At 35.8% G+C, this 13,704-nt stretch overlaps 1 protein-coding gene across 1 annotated transcript in view; it reads right to left on the bottom strand.

Moving 5' to 3' along the window:
* Positions 1–13,704, bottom strand: part of LOC145685331 (tubulin beta-2 chain-like) — a 58,428-nt gene that overhangs the window by 20,156 nt on the left and 24,568 nt on the right. Inside the window, exon 2 of the mRNA XM_081757707.1 lies at positions 8,687–8,986. Coding sequence (XP_081613833.1) covers positions 8,687–8,986 — 300 coding nt within the window. The remainder of the gene's footprint in view (positions 1–8,686; positions 8,987–13,704) is intronic.

Raw genomic sequence — 13,704 nt, forward strand, 5'->3', positions numbered from 1 at the left:
ATGTTTATACTTACTAGCACGAACATAATCACCCGTACTAAATTTAGAAGTTATATTATTTTTATTCATTTTCTTTCCGTATAATGTTTCCCACACTTGATATACATTGGAATCATTTACTTGTGCAGGTGTTATTTTAATACTTGAATGATATGAATGATTATAATTATTTAAAATTTGATCTAATACATTAATATAACGATAAGTATTCTTTGAAGTAAAATAACGATACAATCATTCTTTTAATGTGCTTCTAAAACGTTCTGCTAACGCGCATTTAGTTTCGGAATGAACACTATAATGATTAAATTCATATTCTTTAAACAATTGTTTTACTTGACGATTATAAAATTCACCACCTAAATCTGTTTGTACGTTAAAAACGGACAAATTGAAATTTTTAAAAATTGTGTTATTGATTTTACCATTTCACGACCTTTCTTTGTTTTCAACGGAACACAACATGCATAACGTGAAAAATAACAATACAACATAAGATATACTTATAATTATTATTATACTTTGCAATATTTTGCATATCTACTAAATACATTTGTAATGTTCATTTGGTGCGCTAAAATAATACTTTTTACGTTCAGAAACTTTACGAGCTGGTACATGGAATGTATAAGCATTTTGAGAAGCTAACCATTTCTTAATTTTCTTTTTAGATATCTTTGTTTTACGTTTTACTGTTTGTATGCTTGATAAAGAATCAGGATTTGAATAACCATAATATATTTTTTGATAATTTTGTCATTTTTACATGCTATGTTCTTTCCAATGTTTAAATAAATTAGCTACTACTGCAGGACTAGGTGATTTTCTTACTTTACGAATACGTTGTCTACTATTACTGCCGTTCACTTCTGATGCTGGTGTACTAATAAATGTACCAATTAATTCTTTAGGAACATTAAGATCTTCTAATAAATTTTTAAATTCATGAATACCTATAGGATTTTTTAATATTTTCTTCTACAAACAACATCATTTACTAAATCTATAATATATGAACATGCTATTGTTTTAATAATAGATTTGTTTCCCTACGAAGTTTTTTCGGTACTGATTGTAAAATGTCTGATACAAATAGTAAAATAAAAGTGTTGTTATCATATTTGAAAGTTGACGATGAGGATTTTTCTCCTCCTTCTTCTTCTCCTTGAATGGCAGGTAAAGTAATAAGTTTACGTGAAGATATATACTGTAAATAACGATGCAAAGCTTGTTGATATAATTTTCGCTTTTGTTGTACACTAAGATCACGGTGTCTTAAAATGTTATTCATTTCTTCTTTTAAACGTGACTGATGTGAATCTATGAATTTAAAATTCGATTGAATTTCATGAACTAAAATCAGGAACTAAAATCATTTTACGTAATTCTGACATACTTAACGACTAAAAATACTACTTCCTACTGCTGCAAGAAGTGGTCCCAAGATTAACGGTAGAAGCGCACCGCCTTTTAGTAGTAACAACTTCTTCTTTTTCTCAATGCAGTACGCTGCTGATATAGAGCACGTAAGATCTTTCTGTCTACGTAAATGTTGCTTCTGATGAGAATTTAAAGGGATGCTTCCTTTTATTGCGTTTTTAGGTACTTGAGAAATTGTTCCTATTAAATCCCCTGAAGCATTTTGTAAAATTAGTTTTCGTTTTGTATTTTTGCATTTGCACAGAGCAAGGAGCGTGTTGATGTGTTGTTTCACCTTCAACAGCTTGATGCAGACTAAACAAAAAAATTTGTATGCATGTCTTTTACGTTACCGTACACATACATGATTTCATTGGGAAAAATATTTGTTCGTATTCTCAATGCATCGTTTGTTTTCTGTGTCAAGTCAAATAATAAATAAGTGTGAGGCTCGCGTGTTACTTCTTCGAACACATTCACGATTTCTTTACTATACCGTATAATTTGCCTTGCTAAATATTATATTTGTATTTTATCACGTGGATTTTTAAATACTATAATATAATGTGCATTTAAACTAATATAACGTGCATGTTTTCCTGTTGGAAATACATTTTGAATAATAAATATTAAGTCAAATTTTTATGATGTGCATACTTTGTAAATGAATTAGCAACATCACCATTTGTTTCTGACATTGAATCATCAAGTATTAATAATTAATTTTCTTCAATTTAAAAATTATTCATGTCAGGTATTCCCTCTACAAAATGTATTTTTGCATTTGCATCTAATTTTGGTATTACTGCGTCATAATACCAAACAATATCATTAAACTTTATATTTGATCACGTTCATTAAGTAAACGATTTACAAAACAAGTTTACCAGCACTTGAAGGACCACCGATTAAAATAGTAGAAGGATGTTGAAACTTTAACATTTTGTAGTCGAATGAATGCATACAATAGACTTTGCTTTATATACACACACACTCACACTCACACTCACACATTGAACACCGAGCTACCATAGGAAGCGATCCAATAAATAAATAAATAAATTAGTTTGGACAGCAAATGATCCAATAAATAAATGAGCATGCATTGCATACGATACAACAAAAAAGAGAATAAATTAAAAAATATTTTTTTAAAAAATTAGGAAAAATAGAGATAAATTAAGAATAAATAAATTTGAAGGATTTATGCATGAAAAGAGGCATTCATACAAGTCACATTCATTCATTCGTGGGCCTATAACCGTAAGGGCTGGTAACATGCACGTTTTCGGATAGGTTCATCGTCAGTCACGTCAAGTTCGTCAAAACGTTGTCGTTTTCTGTTGACCTCACGGTGTATCTTTGACTCTTTACAGCCAAATATACAGAACCCTGGTCTACGCACGATGCTATTTGCATTTTTTATTACAGTGGACTCAAATTGTCCAGATACTAATTTATAGAAACTCTCAAAGTTAATTTTCTGAGAGGTCCTATCATTTATTGTTATTCGCCTAATTTTGAATATATGCCGAGCATACCCTTGGGCATTTGTTAGCCTCATAGCCTACTTTTTGGTGCCTAAGCCGATAAAGGTTGTAAACCCCCAACCTTCTGGAATTTAATTTATCAGATCTTTTTTCTGTAGGTACATGATACATTCAGTGTCACAGTAGATTGTTCTGCCTGGTCCTACAGTTGTCATTAGTTGGTACAGTCTTAGTCTAGCCCACGAAGTAATAAATGCGGCTAGTATTACATTGGAAAATTCTAACGGGACGTTTTCAGTTTCAATGTCTCTGTACGTGAGAATGAGATGGTCAGATGGTCACTATCAATTGGCAGCACACTTTCAATTTCATATCTTGCCGTAGTTAAATACCTAAGAAAACGTGACCCCATCACTAACGATTACACTCTGTGACATACCTGTGCGTTGCCCCCACTTTCCATACAATGAATTGAGATATAATTTCGTACATTGCCTCAATCCCGGGCTCATCCTAATGTTGTCATAATGTAATCGTATGCCCTCGTGGGCATATTCTTCGATATATTTTTGTTTGTCTTCTTCAGTGGTACAGTAAGCTTGAAAACCAGAGGCTTCCTGGTTCATCTGAAGGAAGGAATTCACATAAGACCCGAACCGCCCACCTGAATTCCCCTCTTCACGATCTAAGAGTTTAAATTCAAATATCTCATATATATCGATAATTTTATAATCTTTACGAAGAGCAAGGTGTAAGAATGGAGTACAAAATGTTCCTGTGAGAGCACAATCAGCATCACTATGGGTACAATCGCTAGTGTTTTCTTTTTCCATGCATGTGCGGCAAAGTCCGAAGAGTAATCGACCTCCCGCAACGTAAGATCTTTTGGTGGCAAGATGGTGCATTTTACTACACCGTGAATACTTCCCAAATCTGGAAAGTCCGACCTCCTATGAATCTTAGGTGATTTAACCGGCATAAGTCTACGTACCATCACCCATGGCTATAGACTTGTTTCATCGGCATAGGCGATTCGCTCATCAGTCGCAAAATTGACGTAGGATCGAAAGACGTCCGTGCCAATACCGTTGCAACAGTTCTTAGGAATAAGAAAATCAGGCAGATAAGTACAACATTCTTTAACAAACCTTTGTATTATCTTATCCGCCTTGACGTTATTGTCCCAAAAACATTCCCATATTTCGTATAGGTTTACACCTATACATTTCAGGTACCTACGGTGCCGCATGGTTTGGTCATATCGTTTTTCCATCGTATTGTACGAGTCTTGAGCATCGTGCAGAGCGGCGTCACGGTAAAGGGAAACAAAGTCTACAGGATTGGAAATTGCACCCGTAAAAGTCGAAGCCAGCGTGGAGTCCTTCGTACCATCCATCGACCTTGTACTTACCAATAAACTTTTCCCCACCTCTCCTAGCATGCTGGATTTCTATCCCTAATTGGTCTTGCATGTACATAAGCCATTGCATAGCTTTAGTTTTATACTTGGTCTTACGATGAAAATCCAAAGCGGGAATAGCAGGATAGTATTCTCCGGTAAGTGCAAGGTATGATATGACCGCATCGCAAGACTTGCAACGATGGATGAAGCGATGAAACATTGGAAACCCTTCGTTTTATCTTCGATGATATCGGTAAATTTGATGGCCGCTTCTGTTAGAATTCTAATATCATTTTCACAATAAGCCAGCATATTCTTCTGCAGGTTAAACTCTTCGCCACTTACCGCACGTTCTTGTTGCAAGACTTCCAGTTGTTTTCTTTCTTTCGTGTTTCGCGCCTCAGAGTTATAGTACTCAAGCGGAAGGTAGGGACCGACATAATTTTGATTCTCTTCAGTATTAAACAAATGTGGGAAATTCCCCTTCTTTAAATTTTGTCTAAGTCCTAATGTTTTCGATAATTTGGATAGTTTAACGCCAAGGAAAAGAAAAAATCACGAAAAAGATACGATTACTTATGCTGATATTAAAAATCTTCTGACCCTGGATAAGAACACTAGGAACAATATGTTGGTTTTCTATTAGAGTTCTAAGGCAGAAAAGGCCATCGCACAGTGCGTCGAGCATATGGAAGTAATGGACAAAAATAAAACAAATCATACTGAAGTTTTTATCACATGTTTATTGTGTCGCAGGGCGTTCTTTGCTCACTTAGACTGAAGCAAAGTTGTTCTTGAAGTTATCGAACTTGACAACTGTACTTATATAGAAAATAATATCCCGGTCGTGGACGTAAAGAAACTACGTAAGACATTTAAAGCCTTATGCAGAGTAGTTCTGACGTGTGATTAGTCCCATACTAAAGAGTTCGACTAACATATGTTTCCTGTAGTAGTCATTCTTTTAGCATGACGCTAAACATACGTCAAAACGACTCTGCATAAGGCCCTTACTGTTTACGGCACTCGTAAACACGAACCCATACGACTCAAAACTATATAACACTAAATATAATGAAGAGCAGTGCATGAAATGACTGAAACAGTTCTAATTTTTTTTAGATCAGTCAGTACCATCACTGCCTAAATTATCAAATTCCATAGCTATAGAATTTATGAAGCTGGACAGCATCAGTTTTGAAATAACTTTCTAGATCTGTATCTGTCCTCTTTTTCTTTGCGTGAATCTTTATCTTGGAAGAGACAATAGGGTCAGATAGAATAAGCATATGCTTCGTCAAGTCTAAATATTATTGAAGAGAGACGTTTTCCGTATAAGATGTAGCCTAGTGTGACGGAAGACTTTGTGGAGAGCTTCTAAAGCTTCTTCCGCATAACGGGCAATCCTTTGGACTATTCGTCATTTCTTGGTGTATTTAATTTCGCTGTTGCTTCTTTGAAAACGAAGGCAAGCTCCTCTGCCGATTTATTCGCTACAAGATCTAAGCGCCTCTTCTTTGTTTTCACTGAACACTCTCCGAACTGTTTACTGGTTCTACTTCGAATAGAGACTGACCCGTCAGCCGCCTACATCGGTTTTCACGTTGCTGATACCGAGCAGTTATCACTGCTGAGACATAGTCCGGAAATGTACATGCACGATGAATCCACTCTTTATTTTTAGCTAGGAAAACTGACCAAACTCTGTTGCGACATCCTCCATTTTTTTTGCTCAAGGTCATATTAATAAATTACTAAATTTTTCTAAACTGTTGTACACATCTTCCGCGGCGTCTTCAAGTTTATAACGACTACAAATAGTCTGCATAGTTTCCGCTTTCTTCCGACTAGTACTGGTGGTTGTTCTCCATCTTTCAAAAATGTCCTTGTTTTTCATGGCATCTTCCTTCGCAATTTCACTAATTACAATCAATATTGCGGACACTTGCACACACACTATTGCTGATTCCAAAGGAAATCATTAAAGGAAGATATTCCTGCAGAGATCTCAAGACATGTTTAGGCTTTTTTGAAATATTCCAAATATACCAGTAAAAAATGATTACCAATCGTTCTTCGTAAAGGAAAGAATGTACCTGTGCTATAACTTCCCACTAGTGACAAAAAGTCTCACCTTTTGCTTTGGTCTGAAACACCAATGCAATCGCTGTGGAGATAATGACTCAGGTCGGTCTAATATAGTAGTTGTGCATGCTAATTGTTATCTGTAAGAGTGTCATCTCGACTCGGGTCAGTCTAAAGTGGTAACTTTGCGTGCGCCCTCTGCAGGATGACGGGTTGACATCAGTTTGTGGCTAAGGATTTCTGTCTCGTGAATCATTTATGCTTCATTCAGTGCTATTTGCAAGTCCGAAGAAAATTGTTTCTTTTCTCATTTTTGTCCATTGGTCGACGCACTGTGCATCGTAGCGACTACCATTATGGGCGATCGTTACTATTTTCTGAAAGACAGGACGCTCTACAAACACATGGTTAATAAAAGCCCTCATTTTCTAAAAAAACGAACGATTTCCATTATTGTCACCGCAAGTTTTACAAGGCTCATCGATGCCTTTTCTTATACAGGCGTAAGAAACGAGATTACAACATACCAGTACAACTTCGTGTTCCCTTTCACCACGCTCATTCGGTGCATTCAACATCGTCTCTACATCGTAGGTGATGTATGTAAACCTTTTCGTATGAACAGGCCGCTGTCTTCGAACAAAACATGTAATTGTTTATATCAACATGTGTGCTACACGTTAAACAAAAATGTTCACCACACACGTTATTTTCGACAAAGATGACACCGCAATAGATGCAAACCTTTACATTATCAGTCACTTTATTACGCCTCACATGATTCTCAAAACACATACCCTCAGCAAACTCTATTGTATGCATTGCATTTAATTTTGTTAGCAATATAATCACGTTCGTAAGTATGTTCACAAAAAGTACGAGTTTTACATTTGTGTGTACGGTATCTCGCATCATAAGCTTCCAAACAATAATAATACTTCCGTGCCTTGAGGAAAGTTCTAATGTTACGAATGACCAATAGTGTTACCTCTTTGATAGAGGATAAATATCTTATTTTCTGCCGGTTCTCCCGGTTAACGAACTATATATCCCGGTTATTCTTTTCACGCTCCCCATAAATCACGATTTGATACTCCCTTTTCAAATATAATTGGAAAGCATCAATACCTGAAAAGTCACAGCCTTCCTTACTTTGAAAGGTAACTTCTTCCATCTCGCAGAGACCTGCTTTAAGATGCCATGTATCGCAGTCTGTTCTTTATAAATTATACAAATCATATTTTGCGCAGTGGAGCTTTACTTGGCCCATACTAGGGCCAGAGGGAACCAGTAAATATTCTGATTTTCAATGTATATTATAGGTTTTTCCAAATAATGTTGGTATTTTGAATATTTGTCAACGACAATCGTAGTGATTTATTTCTTCGCTGGCCATGCATGCAGTGAAACCGAAACAGTACTTCTTGCCCCAAAGGGAACATCTCATTCGAATTTCTTACACGTTCGATTGAAGTGAGAACTGTCCTAGCAGAGAAATTGCCCTTTCTCCTCCACGGGACATACACTGCTTTGTTGTTGGTACTGTTGCTGCTATCTATGTATAGTCAAATGTAGTACGAGGGGCGTGTATTGGAGATCACATGTTCCAACGCAAAATCAAATAAACTTTAGATATATGCCTCTGGGTTAATATTCCTTTCATCACCCACAGGTCTTATGGTATTCATGGCCCGTAAGATGAAACTTTCGAAACCTTTGGCGCGTCCTCTTACAATTTAGAAATTACTTTTTCTTTGATTATGCCCGTCATTAATATTATCACTACTACTACCACTTGTACTACCAATATTAGCACTACTAGTAGTACCACTTGTACTATTGTTGTTCATGTTGCCATGTCCAACCATTGTTGGAACCCCTAGCATATGACGGGTCAGGCTGAAGAGAGCCCCATAGTCATGATTATCCTGTACACAGTGTTGAGGTGTATTGTATACAGGATTTTCTCCCAGGACTTGTTGCTTGGGTATAACCACAGCGTTGTCCTCATTTTGAAGCAAACTCCTCATTTCTTCAACTGGTATCGAAATATAGATTGCCGATCCCATCTACTTCATCTAAGAAAGCTAAATCTTCATTGGTTAATCGCTGTAAATTATTATTTTGACTCGAGTTAGGATTTTCTTGAGGGATCATGACTATGGTATTATTTTCAGATTAGATTAAGCATGGTTCCGAAACAAACCGCGTGCCGAAATCAACAAAGATCGATAACTCTGTATCTTTTATCCTACCCACCTGACCTTCCGCAAAAATAATAAATACGTACGTTCTGCTGCGCCTGATCATAACTTTCATATCTACGGAAAAACCCATACACAAACAAATGTAACACGTCAGCACTGGATACACAGTGCTGGTGAACCAGTGGATCATTACCTTTAAAGGCACGAATAGCGCGTAGCAGTGAATCGAATCTCTCCGACCCTCGATGTCCTAGGCGCTGTAGTTCCATTACGGCTTTCCAGGTTTTGAAGACCCTCGGGTAGTCGTTGAAACCGCGCACCAATTCTTGCAAGTAGATGTCGTCGATCATGTTGAGTTCTTCAGCTGGGTAGAAGAAATCCATCTGAAAGAAATAAAACGAAAAACTATTTTGAGTTATCAAGTTCATTTTAATATAAGAGAAAGATCAATCAATTGTTTTCAAGTTATAGTTAAATAATGATATGTAAAACACAAAGCAATCAATTATTTTCAAACTACAGTTAAATAATGATATGCAAAAGAGAAAGCAATCTGCTTAATATGAAGAGGAATAAGTAAATATTTACTTTATATTTAGTTGTAAACTATTCTTTTAAAATATCCACAAAAAGTCTCTCTATTCATTAATAATGGTTAAAACAGCTCAAGAACAATTAGAATATGTATGATTTCTTTCTTTTAAAAAATCAGTAAGTATAAGAAATATAAAATACACACCTTTTAATCCTTACTTGATCTTTAACAAAACCGCAAAAAGAAGAAATGCCTACTCTCCGTCGTAGTAAGGCTGGTCAAAACAAAATAAGTGCTTCCCCTAAAAAGAATTTTTCTTATTGCTGTTTGTACCAACACTTTTGGTTCAGCAAGGTTTCGTTGTCTGTAATATAGTAGGATTCAATGAATATCATAAAATCCTATATACTTAGTACTATTAAAAAAATTATATACTTTATTTAAAATACGTTTAGCAGACAATAGAGCACGTCTTCGATCTTCTACGTACGCTGACGTGAAAGGAAATAATGCCCCCACACGCCAAATGCACGTTATATCATGTCCTATCATTTATTGCGCCACCACTACTATCAGTGAAACTTAGCGGCAGAATTCTAAAATAGAGGTTAGGTGAGCGATGAATGTTGTTCAGTGCACACGCTTGTCTGACAATGTTCCGTATATTTCTATATATATTTAAAGTTGAGTATGGTATATTTGTATTACAATTGTTTCAATTGTGTAATAAAGCCCTAGCACATATTCACCATTTCAATCTTAATGTGAGGCACTACTTAATACTAACAGAATTAAAACATGTCTTCCATGCGCTAAGTTTTCTCTCACCCATAAGATTCAGTCAATTTGAATACTCCCATACATAAGCTTGTATGTTCTGGTGATATTAATTCGCAGTTCGCAAATTGGGAATCAATATAAACATGACTAATCTTAACATTAAGTTAAACTATTCGGTTGAATAAGGGGAATAAAGCCCATTCTTTCAGTAATGCAATGAGTATTTAGTTGGGAGACTCTACCCACAGCATTTACGAGGGATATCTCCCTCTAGCACTATTGTTGTAAACGATCACTTTGAAATCATATTACCAAAAGATGGAGTAAATGGTCTTCGCTGAAACAAAAGTGTATGGGGACTACCTAACAACAAATACGGGTAATGCCTGCTCTCAGTGCGAAACAAGAAGTGTTCGCTTTGGGGGAACCACATATAAAACAAGTACCATTCACTGATGGATAAGTCTAGGGGAAAATTCACTCTTAAACACGAACAAACTCTCCTCTCTCTCAGTGCGAAAGGAAACGTTCGATTTGGGGGAACCAAGTATAAAAAATAGCGCTCAGTGATGGAAGTATAGGGAAGAATTCACTCTTAAAACAGTGGTAAATTCTCCTCTCTCACAACGATGCATGAATGCACTTCTTGCGTTTTCTTTCATATTTTAAAACCAAGCCTAACATTTCATTGGTCTTATGCAGAGTTGTCTTGAAGTCTTATTAACACCATACTACGGGTTGACTAAAGGATGGTCATCAAAATTATATTTAGTCTCTGATTAGGACGTAGTATTTGATGACGTTAATCACATGTGACTAATTAATCTAGTTCAGAGGTTAATGTTTTACCAACGGTTTAGCGTGCAACACAGTTTGTATTTCATATATTTTCATTTTTTACAGAGTACGTCTACTTTTCTGTAGTTGCAATATTTATTTTTCACACCCGATGCACTTTAGTTATATAAGTTAATCATACCCAAATCAGCTATTTATTTGTATTCAAAGTAAACTCTGAACACCAAACAGTGTATCTTGCTTAATAAAGAGCTAGTATCCCTTTAACAGCTCTGACTAATCCGCGATTAATATATTCTCTCTGAATACCGCCCAATATGTTTAAAATACGCAAGTCCATATTTATTACATTTCCAGAGAATTTCTCGCCAATGCTTGTCCAAAGACAAACATCCATAAAACATTGTCTATCGCCAATTTTTCTCACTAAATTAAAAACCATTATTTCTTACGTCTTGATAAACATTTCACCATTCATTACCTTTCGCAAGACTTGCGACGGCTATACTATTCTAACGCAAATCCAAAGGGGAAGCCTACCGCACACTTCTACGATAAAAATAAACGAATGTGTTTCTTTCTTTCGAGTCTTTCTGTGGAAAAGTGCCACACATCTACAGGTAGCTCATGCACATCTACGTATAAAATATCTGACGCAATTTCTGCGATAACCAAATCTATCTCCGGAAACTGCCCCACTGCAAGCTGAAACCTCTATATCTACATTTAAAACTTTTTAGTAGATCACAAATTTTTAAAAAAATGCTCATTGAGTAATTACGAGAAACACAAACCAAATAACTATCAACCAGAGTAACAATGTTACCACACAAATCAATTACAAATTACAAAAGTAAAGTGTTGGACACTACGCAATTCTGTTTAATCTCGTTTTCACTTATAAAGATTCAAGCAAACTCCGCACTTGGTTTCAGCAGTAAACTATAAACGCTACTGAATGATTCTTTCATCTGTGACGGTTCTTAAGTGACGTTATCAAGCATTTTCTAAAAAGACTGACTAACTTCTTTTCGCAAGTAAATGGATATTTCCATAACTAATCTAATCTACACTTGCTTCAGCATTAAACTATGAACGCTACTAACTAATTCCCTCCTCTGTGACGGTTCTTAAGGGAAGTCACCATGCATTTTCTAAAAACCCTAACTTCTCTTCGCTAGTAAATGGATATTTCATAACTAATCTAATCTACACTTGCTTCTGCAGTAAACTATAAACTAGAAACAGTAATAAATCATTTCCGTCCTTCATTGGCGGCTCTTAAGCCACATCACCAAGCATTTTCTAAAGACTAACTTCTTTTCGTAACTATTTGAATATTGTTAGAAAACTATATAAAGTTTTAGATTCTCACATATTCCTAGTCATAATAATAATAATAATAGTTTCATCATTCAATCATTCTTGGTTAAGTTGTCCACGAGACGAGACGAGACTAAGACATAGTGTTCAAACAATAATTTGGTGAAGCGTGAAAAAATTCATGGGTAACGCTAAGGGGCGCTAGCACCCTCAACTAATCTTTTCAAAAAAGCAAATATCTCTCGTTTGTGGGGACCCCGCTCGTTTAGGGGTAGTTTCCCCACGGTTTAAAACATAATGGCTCAGTGGTAGAGCGTTTACTCCCGGTGCTGGGAGTTCTTGCTTCGATCCTTGTTCAAATAAGTTTGTGATAGACAAACAAATGTATGTAAATTTTCTGGGGATTCCCTCCACTCTCAATACAAATATATCAAGGCAACAATAATAATAATAATATAAAGCGTACTTGAATGTAATATCTTCTTTTGACAACCACAAAAATATCCAAAAAAGAAACACGTTGAAAAACAGGCACACAAATTTTTAGAGCGTGATAGCCACTAGTTAACCGTTTCGCAAGAGCGAACTTAGTTATAAAAATTGGCGCGATAGATTTATATATATAACATATTTATTTATTAAAGTTATAGGGGGTAAAGGAGAAATAAGGTAAAGGAATGTTTGTTTGTCCTTGTGTAAATAATGCTTTGGTTCAATTCTTTCAGTTTACAAAGAGCAAAAGGAAGGGATATTTCGTTTGCAAACATCTTGTCGGATCTATGACCTGAAAAAGAATACCTTTTGTTCCTATGGAGCTAGATGGTTAATAAATATAAATTTCTTCAAAATAATAACCATTTTAGACAGTTTTACAGTGTGCTAAACTTTGTATTCGGCAGATTTTATTTTGTAGATGCCCAGTATGTCTGGAATCGTAACAAGCACGTCTCTTAACAGGAGACATTTTGTCGAGTTTTAATAACATATATCACGTCACCAGACATCCAAGCTGATATCTAAAAAGGTAACGAATATTGTTGAGGTGGAATGCGACCAGCAATTTTTAAATTATCATAAATCTATTGATCCACACATTTGACCGAAGGAATGAAAACCTATGTCAGTTTTATACTCTTGAAATTTATTATTAGGGACCAAAGCATCTTGTATTTTTGCCGAAAAGAAAAGAGAAACTATTTTTGTCTCTGAATACACAAAGACCAATAAATCCTTTTAGAAAAAGATAAAGTTGTCTGAGACACTGTTTGTAAGCCCCAATTGGTCGCCTAACGGGAAATTGGTATTGAAAACAAACAAAGGGGCTTCAATAAATTCAACTACCACCAGAGTTTTAGTTGTTTGCACAAAGCTAGTCATTCAACAGGGGTGAATGGGGAGTGATATAATGCTTCCAGCCAGTGTTTACCTAAAAATGTACCTCGTCAACCACTCGGGAAAAGAGAGGAGGAAGGGAAAGCACTTTAACTTGCAGAATGGGTTTGGCGGCAGACAGAAACGTGGTCAAAAGTGAAAGGAAACATTCAGCCATTCGCAACAAGAAATGTGTGCTTACCCATGGGAAATAGAAGAGAAGAAAAACAAAATAGCTGGTCAATCATTGCGGGGGAAGGGAGAGGTTTACCTGTGTACAAGAGGAAACAGTGA

This window comes from Thermobia domestica, chromosome 5 (genome assembly GCF_964235325.1).
Source record: "Thermobia domestica chromosome 5, izTheDome1.hap1.1, whole genome shotgun sequence".
In the NCBI taxonomy this organism is placed as follows: Eukaryota; Metazoa; Arthropoda; class Insecta; order Zygentoma; family Lepismatidae; genus Thermobia; species Thermobia domestica.